General features: G+C 43.9%; 2 protein-coding genes across 3 annotated transcripts; both read left to right on the top strand.

Annotated features, from left to right (window-relative positions):
• The first annotated feature begins 243 nt into the window (after nt 1-243).
• LOC133887147 (protein COFACTOR ASSEMBLY OF COMPLEX C SUBUNIT B CCB1, chloroplastic-like) lies at nt 244-3242 on the top strand. Its single transcript, XM_062327087.1, has 4 exons — nt 244-583; nt 1407-1531; nt 2557-2709; nt 2795-3242. The coding sequence occupies exons 1-4, from the start codon at nt 299-301 to the stop codon at nt 2979-2981; spliced, it is 750 nt and encodes a 249-aa protein (XP_062183071.1). The 5' UTR covers nt 244-298; the 3' UTR covers nt 2982-3242.
• A 10442-nt stretch (nt 3243-13684) lies between these two features.
• Nucleotides 13685-20866, top strand: LOC133886277 (uncharacterized). 2 transcript variants are annotated; one of them, XM_062326031.1, is made up of 5 exons: nt 13685-15265; nt 17053-17624; nt 17736-17955; nt 19071-20412; nt 20495-20866. In XM_062326031.1, exons 1-4 carry the CDS (start codon nt 13976-13978, stop codon nt 20388-20390), a joined length of 3402 nt encoding a protein of 1133 aa, XP_062182015.1. In that variant the 5' UTR covers nt 13685-13975; the 3' UTR covers nt 20391-20412; nt 20495-20866. The 2 variants fall into 2 exon arrangements, with proteins under 2 accessions (XP_062182015.1, XP_062182014.1); XM_062326030.1 differs by having other exon boundaries at nt 19071-20866.
• The last annotated feature ends 292 nt before the right edge of the window (nt 20867-21158 follow it).

Below are 21158 nucleotides of genomic sequence, written 5' to 3' on the forward strand. Positions count from 1 at the left end.
TTAAAATCTATAATTTTTGTTACTAATTAAACGTATAAACTATTAAATTATTAAATAGAATAAAAGCTCGCGAGCTTCAAGATGGCGAGGTTTGAGCCAGATCGAGCTTGACGACGAGTCATCTCGAACTTCGAGCTTTATTTTTGACAGCCTATCGACAGAAACAGGCGGAGAAGCGTGTTGGCAAAATATTCTTCCACGCGTTCCATCCCCCTCCCGTCTTACATGCGGGCCCCACCAACTTAAACAACACACCGCCCAGGCTTCCCCACCCCCGCGGCCTTATCCCCCAGCCAAAATGGACGCCACCACCGCCGCCGGGAGGCGCCTCCTCCTCCCGCTCCGCCCCGCGCCGCCGCCGCCGCGCGGCGCGGTAGCTGCGTGCTCCCGGAGAGGAGCCGGGCCGAGGGTCCGGGTCGTGCCGGCACGCGGGTCGCTCGACCGCGCCGCCGTGCTCCTCGATGCGGCGGCGGCGGTGGGCGGCACCGGGTACTCGCAGGCGAGCTACTACACGTCGCTGGGGCTATTCGTGCTGTCCGTTCCCGGGCTGTGGTCGCTCATCAAGCGCTCCGTCAAGTCCAAGGTCCCCATCCCCCCCCCCCCCGCCTCCCCCTTCTTCCACCTCGCTCTCTCCTTGATGCCGCCGTGCGCGCGCCCTTGCGTAAGCGCGGGGCGGGGCGGGGCGTCCGCACGTGTGCGTCGCCGTAGCTCGCACGCACGGGTGCCCACCGCGCACGTCTGCTCCTTGCCTGTCCGTCTTCACTAGTTTTGCCGTAATTCTGAATACAAGATTTCGTGCCACTAAAATTGGGTAATTCTGGTCCTTCTGGATGAGCATTTCTTGACTCCAAGACTGTTTGGTTAGCTTTGGAGCATGTTTCTTTCTTCCTTTTTTGAGGTGTGGTTGGCATTGCTCGGTGGTGTGGGTAGCGGAGGGAAGGAGATATCTGCACCGTGACGTAGCCGCTGACATGTGGGCCCAACTCTCAGTGGGGCCGTGTGTCAGCGACGACGTCACCCCGTGCAGTTACGTCGGATGAGTCGCTTCCCGCTTCCGAAGTGGAGTGGACTCGTTCTATGTTGGCTAAAGTGGATACCACCTTTGATGTCTTGTATTTTTTTCCAAGATCCTACCACTATGCCCAATAGGGACTACTGCCTTTCTCAACTAAAATCTTGTAATTGTTAATGCAACAAAGTTGTGCGATCGTTCATTTGATTACAACAGTTTCATATATAGTGACTGAACTGTGAAAAATTCAAAAAATATATATATAGTGACTGAACTATGGCTGCTAGCTCTCAGATTGATGTGTTTTTTGTTTTCTTGGATGTGTTGTTTTGTTCTTGGCCGAAATTAGTAGCACTGCCACTGTGTGTCATGTATGTCGAATTGGCCAGTGCAGATTGTGCAGAAGACGTTTGTCAAGGAGGATGGGCAGTTGATGACGCCAAATCAGGTGGCTGGGGAGATCCTGTCGTTCTTCACCCGCAACAATTTCACCATCTTGGACCGTGGCGAGGTCATCACGTAAGTAGTACGCTGGCTGTCTATCCTGATGCGGTAGTACATAGTAGCTATGCTTTGCAAGTGTCAACGAAAGATCCATGGACCTGTTGGTGTGACAAAAACACTTGGTAATGTATTTAAGTATATAGCATAGTTTAAATTTTGCTGTGCTTCTTAATTCTATTGCCAAGCTAAATGGTGCAGTCAATTCGCAGCTTTACGTTGATCTCCAATCTCCACTGTAGTGTTGAACATATAATTTGGTGTTTTGAAACACCCAAAATTTATTGCATAAAACAAAACTATCCAAACGAGTAGTACTCGTTACTTAGTAGTGCTTTATGCTAGAATTACAATTATGAGGGTAACTATAAAAATGTCATAATTGTTACTCGGAAGAAAATGGCATCTATTATCTTATTGTTTCGATTAATATTTGCACAATATTAGTGTAGCAGACTGGCAGCTGTTCTTGTCGCTGGTGACTCCTGCATTGTGAAGCTGCAGTTCACATTTTTTCTTTAACATAATCTTGCACAAACTTATGGATTTTGTTCCACATGATAGTGCATTAAAACTGAGAAACTTTACAGTACACCATGATACTAGATGATGGAGAGTATCATTGTTATGATCTAACCGTCTATTTTACTAGGTATTATTGTAATTATCTTGATACCCTTAGGGGTAATTACGTCATTGACTGATCGGATTTCGGACCTTCGTCATCTATCATCGACCGACCGACGGAGGGTGAAAACCCTAATAAATAAAATGAACTGAATAAGTGAAAGCTTATCTGAAGAATAAACTAACATTTTGATCTTCCCTAATTAAACATATAATTTACAAGTTTATCATGGTTTTTTTTCCAATCATACCCTTATGATACCCATGATACTCTTTAATGATACTCATGATACTGATGGATGATAGAGTATCATTGGGCTAATCTAAACCACCGGATGAAGAAAATGAACGGCATGCACTTATTTAGGTGTACTATAAAAGTCCTCTTAAAACTGACATTTTGTGTTTCTGTACAGCTTTGAGGGTACGATGGTACCAAGCAGAGGGCAAGCAGCTCTGCTGACCTTCTGCACCTGCATTAGCCTCGGGAGTGTCGGGCTCGTTCTATCGATCGCTGTCCCAGAAGGTGGCAACAACTGGTTCTGGCTTATTACCCTAAGCCCCTTGGCGTACGTCTCTGCAACTCTACTAGCAGCAAATTCAGAATGAAACTTCCAGTGCAAATGTAGTAACTATCCCTTCATGATGGTTCAGGGGAGTGTACTACTGGACAAAAGCATCAAGGAAAGAAGAGATCAAGGTAAAAATGATCCTTTCCGACGATGGGAACGTATCTGAGATCCTTGTGCGAGGTGATGATGTCCAAGTTGAGCAGATGAGGAAGGATCTCAAGTTGAGCGAGAAGGGGATGATATATGTGAAGGGCATTTTCGAGACATGACCGGGAGTTCGATATCTGGAACCAAACATTTTAGATGAATCTTACTTGTGATGCAAACAGCAGGTAAGGGGCGCAAAACATACGGGCAAATCTGTATATTGGCTTTGATAAAAATAGGTGATCCTCATACGGGATTCTATTAATATAAGTGATGCTAATATGAGGGTAATTAATATGTTAACTCAACATTAAACTGATGACAATGTAAGAAACTGTCGAGAAACAACTTTTTGAGCATGGCAAAAATAGCTTGTTTTTGGAGGAGAAGAAAGTAGTTGTGGGATTGGATGCAGCTCACATGAACTCCGATTGTACATCAGTGGCTCACACTGGACGGCTGCACCCAGGATTGCATGTTTGTTGCAATTGGGAAGATAGATTCTGGATTACTGAAGTTTTGTTTTGATCTGTTCTTTCCTATGCATCTGACGTAAGTACAGTTCTTCTATGCTACACTGATCTGTTCTTGTGTACGTATATGATGTAAGGAGAGTGCTTCTAGGCTACTCGTGGTAGATCCCAATTAACGGCTTGTTTGGAAATGTGGTTTTCGGATTCAAATCTCTAGGATTTTGTACAAACTTCAATTAAATTAAAAAAATCTTAGACTAATCCTTCATTTCCAAACAGGTCTTAAGATGAAAATCTTTTAGGGACTAGTTATATATCTCAGCCCACTTGGTACGTTAGTTAATATGGGTCTTGATTTGTAGGTTTAATTGTGAGTACGTTAGTTCAAACAGATTGATTCAGTTAGTAGTTTAGACTGGTTTTAGTGTTAATTTCTATCTAGTCTTGCATGCTGCAAGCCGCAGAAGTTTGGGTTTTTTTTTTTTTGTCTGAATGTGTTTCAGGCACTACATTTACACCTGTGCATTGCAAATGTGCAATTGCCAGGATGAACTTGTACTGGTTTTTCGACCACAAACGTTTTTGTGGATCCTTTTATAAAAAAGGTGACACAGGGTTTCCATTGTTGAAAGAAGAAAGTTCAAAGGGATTGAGAAACGGAAACACGGTTCAATAGATATGAATATTTAGTTGTTTTATTCCAAAAAATAATGCAAAGTACCTACCCTCTCTGCTACTGCCACGTCAATCTGGCATGGGAATTGGGTGCCCAGTAGCTGGGGCGAGCAAATCGGGCGCCCTCTTGCGCTGCTTCACTTGTGGAGGAGTAAGAGCAGGATGGTAATTTTTTTCGTGGAGACGAGGATCTGTCCTGAATAGGATAGGGTCGGGAATAATTTTTCTTTTACAGGGCTCACGGGTAGGGCGCTGAGTTTAGGTCAGGGTAAGAGTGAGTATAAGTTTTCCTAGCGGGACTCTATGGCCCTAAAGTCTCTCCCCTCCAAATCACTAGCCCTTCATGCTTCCTTTACTCCCTCTCTTAATTCCACATCCCATTCCTCCTAGCCGAATGGTGCAACACAACTAGACCCCTATGTCAAGGACTCCGACCTTGGATTTCTCTGTGCCTTTATATTAGTTTCTGAATCAAGTAGTTGATACATATAAAATTCAATATAATAATATCAGATACATACTTTGAATAAAATTATTATCTGAAAGGGGTAAAAGACGGTCTTGTGGACAAAGATCCACGACATACCAGTTAGGCAGAAGAGTCTACAACGGAGTGGAGCGAAACAAGCGGAACAACACAATGCCACAAGTAACTCGGATGCGAACACGACTTTAGACTTCTTCTCTTTAACTTCATTTGGATTGAGATTGATCTCTATTTCAACAATCTAAAAGCAGCAATACTAAATATGGAAGGTACTCAACAAGTCATATACTACTTCAAGAATTTGATAGATGCACTAATGGGTAAATCGAGGATAATACTTTACGGTTTTAGTTTTAAGCGTAAAACAGTTTATGCAGGTATCCAATATATATTCTCTACTAGTAGCTTTGAAAATACTTTAAACAAAGTAACAAGATATATCTGGGGGTTTTCGGTCCTGAGAAGTGTTACACCTCGCTCCATAGTTCCTATCATTGTGTCTGACGTACCTCTAGTATCACACAGCTCCTGACGAACTGAGCCAACAACCTCATCACACGGACATCTAGTCCACAGACTCACTCGTCAAGGATACACACGCACTTCCTTAGTCTAATCAAAGTGTTGCCATATCTTCGTATGTGCATGACCGTGAACACAACTATTTGAATAGAGTTACACTCTGTAGATGTTGTACACTGTACCTACATGATATGATCAGCCTCCAACCATTATAAGCGGAGGAGCGAATCATACCAAGATACGTCAATCACCTTTCCTTACCGAACATTACTACGTGTGTACCTAACAGACCCCCAAGACCATCGACGTGGCTAGGGCAAAAACTCCTTCGCGTGTACCTAACAGACGCTTAGTTCACCATTGCTCTCAGCCCCTTAGTATGATGTCCAACTTGGTCGGAAAATAGAAAAGTCAATTCTTGCCTATTTAGGATGCATGGTTGCATTGGGGTGACTTAGCATAAGGCGCAATGATTCGGTACTTATACGGCCGAGGCAGACATCTTCGATTAGAAATGAATACCACCAGGTAACTCAAGCCCCTAAGAGCATCCTTTCTAAAGGAATACCCGCATGAGATAGCCTCCAGCTTTCAGAGAACTATCCCGCTTGCCTCTGCCAAAATAATTTTCACACATTTTACACACCACCTGGCGTATCACGCTCGACATCAAGGATTCCATAATCATCAAAGAATCATGATATATGAGTTGAAATGTTTAAAATAGTGAAGCGACATCTCCGAAGAGATGTATTCCAAAGTGACATCTTCGAAGAGGTGTATTCCATCCTAAGCATGCTATATATCAATGCGTTGTCTATCGTTAATATAGATAACAACAGGTAATCCTAGGGTGATATGTATTCTGGATGACAATATTTAAGGTATGATAATTTTTTTGATAGGATTTAACTATTGCAAGTAGTTTAAATAGCGTAATACATAGCATATGCGATAATAAGTCATGTTTTAAGTTGATCAATTAGATTATTAAAAACATGGGTTCAACATGATCAAGGAGTTAGGACTTGCCTCGATGAAGATCAAATCTTGATTGGTCTTGTCGTTTCAGTATCCCAGGTTCTTTATCATCGAGACTCACCTTCAGTTCCTGACTCGCATCCTTGCTTAGATTCTTAACTTCGAGCCTATGTAGATTAACGACAAAAGCGCACAACGACTAAGCAACGGAACACCAGAATAAAACCAAAGGAACACCAAAGTAAAAGAAGAACGACTGAGAAAACAACAGAAGCTAACTTAACGGATAGAAGATCGGTAAATATTAGATAAGTGGAATTGACATATGGAGCTCCGCGGGGTTATCTAGCGAAGCTAAATCAAGTTGTTCTATCGGCTTAAGATAAAGCCTAAACAAGTTATGATCAACTAGGTGAGCATTTAATAACTTAATTGTCGAAAGATGACAATTTAGGGTTTCTACGTGTCTGTGAGTGTACGTGTACAGATATAAACGTATATGTGATACTTACGGTTATATGTATGTGAGTATGTATATAATATATGTAAGTATAACTTTAGGTGATTATATGTGTTTAAGTGCCGATTATTAATCTAAGTTATAGCACAAAACTAAGGTCATCTAGTATTTATTCTAATTACTTAGTATTACTTAATTGCCACTATAATTAAGCTATATTTTATTGCTATCATAAAAGCACGCATGTAATTAATTAACCCAGTTAAATTATGATTTAAAATATTCTGTTATATTCTAAAGACTGGTATTTATTTATTTAGGAACTACACCGGTTAATCTAATTACATTATTTAAACTAAGATTATTCTATAACCTATAGCATGGAATAACAATCTATCTCTAAACATTTTAATTAACATATTAATCATTTAGTTATTCTAAAAACTATTCTTTAATTAACAAAAGGATTAAACCTGTACTTAAACTAGATTAACGTATGCGACTAAACTACCACTATAACCTAAACATGGTTAGCTAAACACAACATTATTTAATAAAAGATAAAATCTAATTCTAGGTTAAACGCTGCGACACGAATAAATATCGGGCGAGAAAATTAAATGAACTCCAAAAATTACAAGATTTGGCAGGGAGATAGATTATGATTTTAGAGGAATATCGACGAAAGAATCGCCAAAATAGGAGTTAAATGGAGGAGATATAGCTATCAAAAGTTTTGGCAGAAAGGTTAATTCTTGAAAAAGAGAAGGACACTATTCTTATGGACTCGGTCCATGGGGCTGTGGACCAGAGGATGCTTGTGGGGGTGGTACACAGTGGACCAAGTTCTGTGGGCCGGAGCGATACTATGCAGTGGACTTGGCTTACGGGTCATTAGGGTTGGTAATGGGTCGGGTTGGGTCCGGATCGAGCAAAACCATGCATGATCCAAAACCCGCTAGTCATAATCCAACCCGAACCCGAATGCCCAAACGGGTTAAAATAAGAACTCGAACCCTAACTCGTCGGGTGCCCATCGAGTTTCGGGCACCCATCGGGTCTTCACCTCACACACGCGCGAGAGAAAAGAACAACGCAAAAAGCAATCACTATGGCTCAGGGAAGGGGCAATGTGACGCGGAGGCTCACCCTTGGCGGCCTACTCGCCATGTGCCTCCTCGGTGTCGCCACCCACAATGTTGAGTGGTCGTTCAACGCACACGGTTGGTCTAGGGGCCAGAGCTTCTGCGACGGAGCGGGGGCATGACAGGGAGGCATGGTCAGGCGGCGACAGGTCGGTGTGGTCGAGCGAGGTGGGGTGGCGCCGGGGCGCAGGCAAGCTGGGGTGGGGTGGCACCACGAAGGGGGTGGAGCGACGATAACAGGCCGACGTGGTCAAGCGACGCCGGGGAGGAGGTAGCCGAGATGGGGAGGTGCCGGAGAGGGGGTAGGCCGGGGAGGGGCGGGGCAGCCGGCAGTGGCACATCGGCGGTGACGAGCTGGTGTGGCCGGGCGACGCTAGGGAGGGGGCAGGGTAGCGGCGGGCTGGTGTGGTCGGGCGACACCAGCGAGGGGGCAAGCCGGGGTGGGAAGGCGGCTAGGAAGGGGCAGGCCAGGGCAGGGAGGAGCCGAGGAGGGGGCGGGGTAGTGGCAGAGCGACGGTGGTGGGGGACCGATGCTGGGAGTCCAAATCGGTGAGAGAGAGAGAGACAGAGAGAGAGAGAGAGAGAGAGAGAGATGGAGAGAGGGAGAGAGAAAGGAGTGCTGGCTTGTTGGGCTACCACGCACCAGCTGGTGAGAGGGAGGAGTGATGAAGAGAGAGGATAGATAGCCAGTTGGGCTGGTAAATAGATCAATGGGTCGGTGGAAAGTGGAAATTAAATAACCCATACATGATTTCACGGGTACCCAACCCGACCCGTGGGTGAAATACCAAACCCAAGCACGACTTGACCCTATTCGGGTATCCGACCCGCTTGACCTGTGAGCAAAAATTTGAACCTAAACCCGGACCCATCGGGTCCAGAACCTGCAGGTACCAAAACCTATAGGTCCGATTGCCAGCCCTACGGTTCATGAACCGAGGGGTGGCTCGGTGGGTGGTCCACCATGGACCCGTGGCCATGGACTAGAGGGCCAGTGGGGAGGATAAGGCCGGCCAGCTTTTACCCGTGCGGCTTATAGAGGGCGAGGTGGAGTGAGAGAGAGGGAGACTGGAGAGGGGCGGAGCCGGAGAATGGAGATAGCCGGATGAGAGGGACTTGGCCAGAGGAAGGGAGAAGTCAGAGGGGAGAGGGTGGCCAGTCGGGGAGGAGACACGACCAAGCACAGCGGGGCTTGGATTTAGGAGGTCGGTGATCACCGGGGAGAAGGGGGTGCTGGAGAGATGGAGGGAGGCGCGCTAGTGGGAGTTTAGCGGCGGCAGGCTTCTCAGCTGAGTGTGGTAGCATGCATGCGGGTGGCGCGGCTAGTGTCGTGAGGATGACATAGGGATGATGTAGGGTGTGGCGATGGCAGTGTGAGCCGGTGCGCACGCGGGCAGTGTGGCGCTCTGGCCTGACGTGGCCGAGACGACACGGTTGGGTTGGTGCGACCGAGCAGAGGGAGGCTTCAGAGAGATGAGACCGGCTAGGGAGAGAAGAGGCCAGAGAGGAGCAAGGAGAGGTGATGCTTATTGTGAGCGACAACGCAGGCGTAACGACGGCGTGATGGCGCTACTCCCGGGAAAGGCGCGGCCTCGGACTAGGTTGGTGGCTCGGCGGGGAAGGGGCGGTCGGGTTGCATGGCGTGATGGCTCGGGCCTGTAGCCAGCATGGTCCTTTTAGGACATGTATGTGATTTTGGTGATTAATGACAATATAGTCAATGTGACTAATATGTTTATCAAATATATGCTTTAGTAGGTCTCATGGATGCAACATGTGAAGAAGCTACCAAAGCAAAATAAAGATTGAATTGAATTGGACAAGTCCTAGGAAGATTGTACACGTTAGATGGTCCGGCACAGAGTCGTTGGTACACGCCGGAGCATTCTTCCTGGCTTTTTATACATGCCGGGTGGTTCAGTGATGAAGATTGGCTATACCGGAGCATTTTTTAGGAGTTAGTTTTAAGTGATGAAAAGTTGGCTATACACGTCGGATGGTCCAACGATCAGAAGCTTGTACACGCTGGACAAATGCACAAGAGAAGTGGCTCGGTTGACTCAAGTCTACACACCAGATAGTCCAGCGATGAAGTTAAAGGTAACACCAGAACATCCGGTGTTCTCAAGTCTATACACCATATAGTCCAGGGAAGAGGTCGCTGAGTTGTTGGAGGGCTCGGTCGACATGGTGGCACCGGAGAGGAAGGTGACGGTGAGAAACTGGTGACGGCGGCGGTGGACTAATGTTAGAGGCCAGGAAGGAAAGCTAATCTCATGATACCATGCAGAGAGGAGAAATTATGGGAAAATACCACACACTCAGGCACGTTGCATGGTGGTTATATATATTGATCACAAGGGATTGCATCCTAAATACACAAGATACAAGATCTATTATGATCTATACATGTAACCGATTATATCCATACTAACCATAAATAGTTAGGCAGTTAAGAAAACAATCCTAGACTACCAAAGCAATGCACTAACACCTGAAAAAGAGAAGTTGCTAGTGCTACTGCCGCCATTGTTGTTGCTGCCATAGGTACCTTGACGTTGACTCCACCAGAGATACAACTTGGTGCAGAAGGATCCTCATGAGGCACCATCATCATCGCCAACAGGAGAATCAACGACTTTAGCGCCCCTAACCCAAACAAGATCCACATAGTTAAGTACAATAATGTTAATAAGAATTTCGATATTAAGTTGGCCATCCTCAATATGGTCGGGCAATTTCATTTCACCTGGAAGGAAGACAAGAATTTGCACCTACAACAGTTCATGGAGGTTCAAGATGGGAATTCTCATGATGGATAAAGCCCCCCGCGCTTGTTCCTTTCTCACTTGCTGGGAAGGCTTACCAATAGTTTCACATGCTTCCTTAAGAGACTACAACAACATGGGACAACATTATCATGATCTATCTCCTCATCCAATCTAGTAATTTTAGGAGCTCTTTTATTTTTTTTCATTCAGTTTTATTCGTGTCGTAGTGCTTTAGCCATATAAATAGATTTAGCCTTTTACCTAGCCGAAAAATAGATTTATGTATAGAGTAATTCAATAACCATGTTTTAGACTATAGATGCAGTCTTAATAAGATTAATATAGTAGATTGATCAGTGCAACTCCTATGTAAATAAACACCTATCAATAGAAAATAATAGAATAATTTAGCCTTAGGAATTAATTAATCAGATACCTTTTTGTTAAGTAACAGCTTGATTAATAGGATAGTTTAACCTAGATAATTAATTACATAAATGCAATTACGGTAGCAATAAATATTGTTTAATTAGTGTAGCAAATAAATAAATACTATGTAATTAATAATAAATACTAGATAACCTTAGATTAGTGCTTTATATTAGAATAATTAATTATAACACTTAAGCATATGTTGTTTTAAATACCTAGAGGTATACTTACGCATGTGTCACACACATATACATATTCACGTGCATATAGACATAAGTATCACACATGCACATACCGACACACAAGCACTCACATACACATAGAAACCTCACAATCGTTTCTTGGATGTTAACTTATGGAATCTTATCAAGCTGTTGATAATGGTTCAATTGGGTTTCCTCCTGAGGCATAGAATAGATTGAATAACAACTTGATCTGGTTTCACTAGATAACCGAGGCATAGAATAGATTGAATAACAACTTGATCTGGTTTCACTAGATAACCCTGCTTAGACTCCATACGTTAGATTCATATAGTAATAAGTATCCAAGGAGTCTTCCCGCTAGGCTAGCTATAGCTATTTTCCTCATTCATTCTTCTTTTGCCTTGGTGTTCTTTGGTCATGCTCTAGTGTTCTTAAGCTTATTCGTTGAGTGCTTTTCGTTGATTTTTTCATTGATAATCAACGTAGGCTTGAAGTCAAGAATTCAATCAAGGGAGGTTGAAGGCAAGACCTAATCGTGAAGCACCCGAAGTACTCAGACATCAAGACCAATCAAAAATTGACTTTTGTTAAGGCAATTCCTAACTCCTTGATCATGATGATCCCATGTTTGCAACTAATAAAAATGACAACTAAAAACCTGGTAGTTATATACACACACTATATGATAGTTTTACTTTAAATGCTTCTCTTAGCTATAACCTATTTGTTGAGCCATAAGTGGATTACTGCTTTCCATGCTCAATAGCAACCCTAGATGATCCCAAGGTATCTGATATAATGGTGTTAGATGAAACCTTATCAACTCATATGCTTAGGGATTATTACTTTGCTCTTTTTGGAGAGTGCTTAATCACTGATTATTATGATCACATGCTTTGCAAATAGGTGAAAACGTTGAGGTGATTGTTGGTGTGTGTGGTCTAAAATGGTATTGGTATTAAGAAAACCTTGAATTGATTGATGATCACGTTTTATGGATCATGAGTATAAATATATCAGGTCAATAATGTAGATATTTATGTTGAAGAACATGATGTTGAACCTACTTTGATAGGAGTGAATGGGGGTAGTTCTCTGATGGAGGGTGCCTCATCGGAGCAAGTCCTTAGGGAAGGATGCCACCTGGGAAGCAAGTCCTTAAGGGAGGATTGCTAGTATGAAGATGCTTGCCCTAAGGACCGAATCATTGAGCTGTCGTACTAAGCCACTCCGTACAACCACACGCCTTGTATGGTCAGGGCTTGACCTCACACCCTATTAGCTAAGCTCGGTACCCACCCTAGAGGCATGAGTGCAACAAGAACCTAAAAAAGGCTCGAGGTTATATGCAGTCCAAAGTCCAGTTGGTGCTACTATAAAAGCTACGTTCTAGCCATGATCTAATAAGATCGATGATTTAGGTCCCTCGTGGCCCTGTGGGTGGACATCATAGCAAATGATGAATGGGTATGGAGCCTTATTATGATTTTCTCCTCCGCAAGTTACGGATGAAGGCTGAGCATACCGTGTGGGTACAATGTACAACCTTTGTATAGTGTAAATCTATTCGAATAGTTATATATACAGTCATGGATATGCAAAACTTTGACCTCACAATGGTTATACTGGTGGTGTGTATCCCTTGATATGTGAATGGGCGATGTGCCCGTGTCTTGGAGAAAGTCGTCTATATGCCATTGAACTGGTTGGAACTAGATATCAACCAACTAAAAGATAGAAACTACGGAGAATGGATAGCTTCCCCAAGAGCCAATAATTCTTTTTATATTAATCAAACTTGACTTTTGGTTAACTATTTTAAACAGAGTGTTACACCTTAATTCATATTGCATATAAAATTGGCTTTGCACCCAAATTATAGTCCGATGGCTTTATCCTTAACTACTACTCCCCATATGCATCTATTCAACTCTTGAAGTTGCGTTAGGACTTGCTCGAACACCATAACTTTGCTTGGGCTCGCACCCTTCCATCATTGTTGCACTACCCTCCTCCTCCTCTCTGCTCGTCGACATCATCCTGATGCTGACAAGCCGCTCTGGCGATATCTCGGACCCAACAAAAATATCCCAATGTGGGGAAAAAATGTTCCGACGTGGGGAAAATAATGTTCCAATAAAAAAGAACCAAATGGTCCAATTCATATGCAAAATTGTGCTAAGTGTAGAAATCAAATGATCCACATTGCTTATGGCTAGTCAGATGCGGCAGCGAGTCAATGACGGAGGCGATGAGGTGAGGTTGAGGAGATCAACTTTGGCGGAGACGATGATGAATGGATCAAGATTCTCTACAGTTGCCAGTGACAACAACAACTACTCCGGTACAGTCAGATAAAAAATAATGATTCAGAGATACTACAGTACTTGATAAACAGTGCAGTAAAGTGAAATCCTTTACTACAGTACTAATACATTTTACTGTTTGACTCCTCACAAAATATTGTAGCAGCTGCTGCAGTGATCTGCATTGCCTCCTCTGCTGCAAGGATCCGCGTCCATAATGAACGGCAATGCCTCCATAGACGATGCAGAGCCCGCTGGTGCTAGAGACCGACGATCGAATCCTAGATCACCGCGATCAATGGTGGAGCACGAGCACAAAGACGGCGAGGTTGGTGGGGAGCACTGGTGCGGCGGCGGCGACGACTGCGTGGGATGTGGAACCCCTGCCTTCTCATCACTGACAGGTGGTTCCTCCGCTGCTCCATACACGTCAGTCACTGACATAATGGCCCGCACGCACGTTCTGGTCCACCAGTCAGCCACCGTGTCCGCATCCGCGAGAACTCCCCATCGTGACGCTTCCATTCCTTCCTCTCCCACTCCAGATCTCCTCCGCCTCCCCGTCGTCGCCGCCGCCGTCTTCCTCCTCTTCGGCCGGCTGATGCCTCCCAAACCCTAGCCCCACCGCAAAACACTAGATCCTGCCGCCGCCGCGGCCATGGACCACTCCGGATCCTCCTCCCGCCACGGGCGCTTCCTCATCTCGCCGTCGCTCTCCACCCCAACCTTCTCCACCCGCTCGCCCTCCCCCTCCCCGTCCCCGTCCCCCGCGCCGCACCACGACCGCCGCAACTCCACCTCCTCCCCGAAACCCCTCGTCCCCTTCCCTGTCTCCTCGTCCTCCGCTTCCAGGCCCCGCTCCGTGGGAGGCGCGGGGGGCCGCGCTGCCGCCGCGGCGTCCGCCTCGGGTTCGGCGTTCGCGCACAACGCCCGCGTCGCAGCGGCGCTCGCGCCAGCCGCGGCCTTCCTTCTCGACCTCGGTGGGCTCCCCGTCTTCGCCGTGCTCGCCGTCGGCCTCGCGGCGGCCTACCTCCTCGACGCGGTCCGGCTGCGCCAGGGCGCTTTCTTCACCGTCTGGGCGGCGCTGCTCGCCGCTACCGTCGCCTTCTTCTTCTCCGCCTCCCTCTCGTCCGCCGCCGCGGCCACGCTGCCGCTCACCACCCTCGCGCTCCTCCTCTGCACCGAGACCTCCTTCCTCATCGGCGTCTGGGCGTCGCTGCAGTTCCGATGGATCCAGCTCGAGAACCCCACCATCGTGGCCGCGCTCGAGCGGCTCCTCTTCGCGTGTGTGCCTATCGCCGCGCCTTCGCTCTTCACATGGGCTGTCGTGTCCGCGGTTGGCATGGCCAACGCATCCTATTACCTCGCCGCGTTTTCCATGGTGTTCTACTGGCTATTCTCCATGCCCCGGCCGTCTAGCTTCAGTAACCGCAAGCAGGACGCACCGTTGCAGGACAGCGATAGCATTCTTGGGCCCTTAGAGAGCTGTGTGCATACATTGTACCTGTTGTTCGTGCCGGTGTTGTTCCATGCTGCATCCCATCACGCCACACTCTTCACGTCATGGGCCAGTGCTTGTGAACTGCTGCTGCTGTTCTTTGTACCATTTTTGTTCCAGCTCTATGCGTCCACTCGGGGTGCGCTATGGTGGATCACCAGGGATGCACGCACAATGGAGCAGATAAGGATCGCTAATGGGTTGGTTGCACTCATCGTCGTGGTGCTTTGCTTTGAAGTGCGAATTGTGTTCCACTCGTTTGGAAGGTACATTCATGCTCCACCACCGCTGAATTACCTGCTTGTAACGGTCACAATGCTTGGTGGTGCTTTGGGTCTGGCAGCGCATGCTGCGGGCAAGGTTGGGGATGTGATTAGCTCAGTGGCTTTTACGGTGTTGGCAGTGCTAGTCAGTGGAGCAGGAGCTGCAGTCATTGGATTCCCCATTATGGTATGTTGCAGCCTCATTTATAGCAATTGATATCTGCACCTGCAAATTTCTCACCAACATTACCAGTGTGAAAAGCAATTTTTTTTATGGGCTTATATGATTCCTCAGCAATGTTAAATTTGTTGAACTTATTATTCTTAACGCTAGTGCATGTTACATACTACTACCTTGAACTAACAACTTGTATGGACTATGAAGTGAAGTACATATTGTATTATGAAGTCAAAGAAAGGCATTGAACTTTTGATGGACCTAGACTAACAATAACTACTAAGTCTGTAAGTTAGGGTAATATATAGTTCTTTGCTGTGTTGCAACTGCTTACTTTTAAACTAGTTCTACATCAAATATTACTTAGTATTAGTGCTAAGATTATTTGGTCAAGGGGTTATTAACCTTCTCAATAAATGAGTACTTCCACTCTCCACTTTAGTAGCCGACTAGCTGTCACATTTGTTTGAGAGATGTTGTGCACTTAAGCTGTTTAGTTCACTTTATGTCTATCATGCATTTGGTTGGCTATTTGAATGGATGATGATCTAAATTTTTAGTTGCAATCGGTACCTTAGCTGCTGTTCCAGCCATTATTTTTGGAATTTAGAATTCATGAGATCACAGTAGTCTTTTTTAGACTAATCAGGCAGCACTTTGTTTATCTAATGAGATCATGATAGTTTGGATCATCTCTGAAACATCCAAACGCCAAAACAAATCACAATAATTTTTTGAAGCTTTTGCTAGAACATATGCTACCTTATTACACAAATGATTGATATGAATAGACGAGAAGGAGCCTGGGAGATCAGTGGCTGCTTAATATTATGAACATTAGTTTGTTGAGGAATACTTCTGGTATAGGATAGTATAGTCATCCATATTTTAATGAACATTAAATTGTGGTACTGTGTTCCATACAGAAGCTGTTGGTAGTACATGGCAATTGCTGCTTGTAGATGTTTCTCAATTATGTACTGCATCACTAGCCGATCTTGTAGTCATTTTTTATTTTGCTCAAGCTGGTGCAATTTTGTTTGAAAATGCTGTAGTTGAATGCCTTAATCCTTACACCCTTATATTTCCACAGCTTGTGGTATTGTCCTCTACAACTATATCTTTGATGATATTGTTGCGTAGTACTCAAAAATCATGGTTGTGATTATGCTGGTGAGGTCCTTGGCTACAGTTAAGGGTTTTTTTTTAATGCAGCAGTGTTGCTAATTCTCTCAAATCTTGTTTAAATCATATGTAAAATTTGATGCAGAAAACTGCAAGACTATACCAAAGTAGGATGCATGTTCTGTGCTTGGTGATATTTGTCCCTTCTGTGAGAGTTTCAACTGGCACATATTAATGTAATGTTATGTAACATTCATGATCCATGAGAGCCTTAAGATAGTTTTCTTTTAATGGGGTGGGAGAAACGATTCCTTCTTCCTAGATTGTCCTTTCCCTTCTTTTATGTTTTAAAATTTCATAGTGAAACAAGTCCATGGACAATATGAGCATCTTTAAATCATTTAGGGTTCTGGAATAGCGGTCTCTCAGTGAGCAGAGAGAAGTTCCTTGCATGGTGATCCTAACCATCATCTAGCCTCTTGGAAATGACACATCTTGTTGAAATCAATTTTACCTGATGGCCGATCTTACAGTGACATGCAATTGAATTTACAAAGCGATAATCAACGTCCTGGAACTTGCAACACTATTCCAGCCAGTTATTTATTGTTTGTACATAAAAAAGATATATGTGTTAGCCATCTTAGTGTTTTTTGTTAATCCTTATGCAGTTCCTGCCACTGCCGATGATTTCTGGCTATTATGTTGCAAGGTTCTTTACTAAGAAAAGCTTGTCATCATACTTCACTTTTGTGGCAATAGCAAGCTTGATGGTCCTTTGGTTTGTGGTGCATAATTATTGGGATCTGAATATTTGGATCGCTGGCATGCCATTGAAGTCCTTCACTAAGTATGTCGTTGCAGCTGTCATCACAGCAATCGTTGTTCCTGGTTTGGCACTTCTCCCAACCAAACTTCGCTTTCTTCTGGAACTTGGTCTTATTGGTCATGCATTGTTGCTATGCTACATCGAGAACCGATTGTTCACATATGCCACTTTGTATTACTTCGGATTTGAAGATGATGTCATGTATCCTAGTTACATGGTTTTGATTACAACCTTTTTGGGTTTGGCTCTTGTAAGAAGATTATATGTTGATCAGAGAGTTGGGCCTAAAGCTGCTTGGATCCTGACTTGTCTGTATTCCTCAAAGCTATCAATGTTGTTTATGACATCAAGATCAGTTATATGGGTTTCAGCTGTTTTGCTACTTGCTGTTACTCCCCCTTTACTTCTTTACAGGTATTTACTGCAACTCCAATGTTCTAATTGGACCATCAATATAATTTTTGTTGTGCTATCAATTAATGCTGGCGATTTTATAATTTGATAAAATATTCTTGCTTGTGACAGAGACAAGTCAAAAGGGGCTTCAAAGATGAAGGTCTGGCAAGCTTATTTCCATGCATCTGTCGTAGCCTTTTCTGCTTGGCTCTGTCGGGAAACAATCTTCGAAGCTTTACAATGGTGGAATGGAAGACCTCCTTCAGATGGTCTGTTATTGGGTTCATATATTCTGTTGACAGGAGTAGCTTGCATCCCAATAGTCGTTCTCCACTTCCCTCACGTTCAGGTAGTTGCTAGTTACTTCTTTGTTCTATTCAGAAAGATTGATCTTCTACTTCTTGGAGCATCTTAGATGTTGTGATATTTCTGTGCTCTTGTGTACTAACTACTAATGCTTGGTGTGTATATTCTTAACAAATACCACATAAAGTTCTGTTCATTTCCAGAGTTTTATTATGATGTTAGGTGCTCTTTCTATGGATGGTTCACTCATATTTAGTGCTCGAAAACAGTAGTTCAAAATGTGTTTAGAGGCATGACATCAGATTGTCGGATCAGTCTTTTTGAGAGTGTCAGATTGATGGCATTGATGTGGATGCTTGTGCACTTATTTAGGACCATCTGGCTAAATTCATAGATACATGTTCAGAGAAAATTGTATCCAGATCTAACTTGCAGTCTGGAAGTTATCCTTCAAGTTTTTTTTTTTTTTTTTTGCTTCCCCTGCAATTTTATGAATGCAGCAAATTTAAAGAAGGAAAATTTTTAATTTAATTCATGGGATACGATCCAAAATTTTGAACTGAAAACGGAGCCGAACGATTCAAAGATCAGCTGCGGTATGAGCTGAATAGCTGATATTAGTTTGTTGCCCAAAAAGATTGGAAAACCTTTCCATCTGATGAATTTTAAGGTTAGACTATCTTTACTGTTGCTGGAAAAGGTTAATTCAAAGGTGCAGCTTGTTACCTGTATGATGTTCATGACTACCTTCATCTGAAATGGCTGTTACGCATACACAAAATGTTAACTTTTAGGATTATCTTAGGAGTTCTAATTATATAGTCCTCACCTGCTAGTTTGGATTCCTTATCTAAATATATGAAATAGTCCTTGTAGCTTCTAATTTTATCAAGAAAGGGGGTTATCAAGTTATTCGCATATGTACATGGTGCCCACTGCCCAGTCAAGTAACAGGAAGGTTTTTACTTTTTATTTCTCTCACTGAATGTGGTTCCTCTTTACCACAAAACATCTGCAGTTTAAAGATTGAACTATACCTTAGTGTTTAAGTACTTATATCTTCCTTCTCTTCTATGGGTATTTGCTCTATACCTGTCTACGCCTTTCAATATATTTTGGGGCTGCATCAATTGATTATATTTCAATATTTCCTTGCAGTCAGCAAAGAGATTCTTGGTGCTCGTTGTGGCTACAGGCCTTCTCTTCGTTATTATGCAGCCTCCTATTAAACTGTCGTGGGTATACCGGTCGGAGTTGATCACAGCAGCACATGTATCTGATGATGACACTTCAATATATGGTTTTGTAGCATCTAAACCCACGTGGCCATCATGGCTGCTCATCGCAACTGTGGTACTTACACTAGCAGCAGTTACATCCATCATCCCAGTGAAGTATGTTGTTGAATTGAGGGCTGTGTATGCAGTGTCGGTTGGGATTACACTAGGCATCTACATATCTGTTCAGTACTTCTTCCAGGCAGTTGTTCTGTATCCTCTTCTTGTTGCAACAATTGTCTCTGCTGCAGTCTTCATCGTATTCACACATCTCCCTTCTGAATCCAGCACAAGGGTTTTGCCATGGGTGTTCTCTTTCTTGGTAGCTTTGTTCCCAGTCACCTATCTGCTTGAAGGACAATTAAGAGCCAAATTTTTTGCAGATGAGGATGAAGCAGAGAAATTGACCAACATGTTGGCTATAGAGGGGGCCAGAATGTCACTTTTGGGTCTATATGCTGCTATCTTCATGATTATTGCATTAGAAATTAAGTTTGAACTAGCTTTGCTACTGCATGAAAAGGCTGCAGACAGAGGTGTAACACATGGTCCATCTAGTCGAAGCTCTGCCTTTCCACCCAAAGCAAGGCTGCTCCAGCAACGAAGAGCTCATGCTACACCAACATTCACCATCAAGAGATTGGCAGCTGAGGCAGCTTGGATGCCTGCAATTGGCAATGTTTCTACTGTACTGTGCTTCATCATCTGCCTTGTTCTCAATATAACACTCACTGGTGGCTCAAACCGTGCTATTTTCTTCCTAGCACCTATCCTTCTGCTTTTGAACCAGGATTCAGATATCTTTGCAGGATTTGGTGACAGGCAACGTTATTTCCCTGTAGTAGTTTCTATTTCTGGGTATTTGCTATTGACAGCATTGTATAGGATATGGGAGGAGACTTGGCCTGGCAGTGGAGGATGGGCTCTTGATATTGGGGGTCCAGGCTGGCTCTTTGCTGTGAAAAATGTTGCTCTTCTCGTGCTCACATTACCTGATCACATACTCTTCAATCGCTTCATGTGGGATTATGTCAGACAGACAGATGCAAAGCTACTGCTGACACTACCTCTCAACTTGCCGTCGATTATAATGACAGACATACTTGCCATTCGGGTGCTAGGATTGTTAGGAGCTATATTTTCTCTTGCGCAGTACCTTATATCAAGGCGGATAAGAATTGCTGGGATGAAATACATTTAAAATAGGACATGTAACTTTTGAGGTAAATCTTTTATGCCTTGGCACAATTGTTGTCCGTAGAGTCTCCAGTTTCCTGAAGCAACCTTTCAATGCATTGCTAGCAGGTTGTCAATCATACATCTTTCAAACGCTCAGGAATAGACATCTTTGCCTGGCCCGCTTGGAACAAATTTGTGCCTTGTAGCAGAGAGAATCAAATTGTCGAGCGACTTTCACTTTTGTACTGAATGGATCTGTATACAGGTGCCCTAAAGGTGTTGTGGTATAGATGTTATTGAGCAGCACATACAATGCTATCACCTTGGTCCATTTTCTTTGAACTCATACAACATTTTGAGGCAGTACTTTTTGACGAGCCTCAGCCAAACTGACTTTGTGCATCTTCGTAGATTATTTCTTGTCTAATTGACTTAAATCTGAATGGCTGGACATGGCAATATTCTCTATGGAGTTGTCTGGTTTTGTTATCCGTGTGATATGCTTGCTGCATATGCCATCCCGGTGAATTGACTAGTGTGTTCATATCGAACGAGCGTTTTTACTGATTCATGAACTTGTTTTTGGATTGTGTGGTTTTGAGATACCTGTCGAATTTGTTTTGTTGGAGACCTGTAATATTGGGAATGTGTTTGTTGTCTGGGGTCCTGAAGTGAAAGCTTGTAATTGTTATATTCGGTGGATGTTATTGCTGTTCTGGCTTGCGAAGGTCGCTGGTTTTTCAAAGTCGGCCATTAGCCCGCTGCTCTTAGCATTGCTAATCAATTCAAA

Source organism: Phragmites australis, chromosome 12 (assembly GCF_958298935.1).
Source record: "Phragmites australis chromosome 12, lpPhrAust1.1, whole genome shotgun sequence".
NCBI lineage: Eukaryota > Viridiplantae > Streptophyta > Magnoliopsida > Poales > Poaceae > Phragmites > Phragmites australis.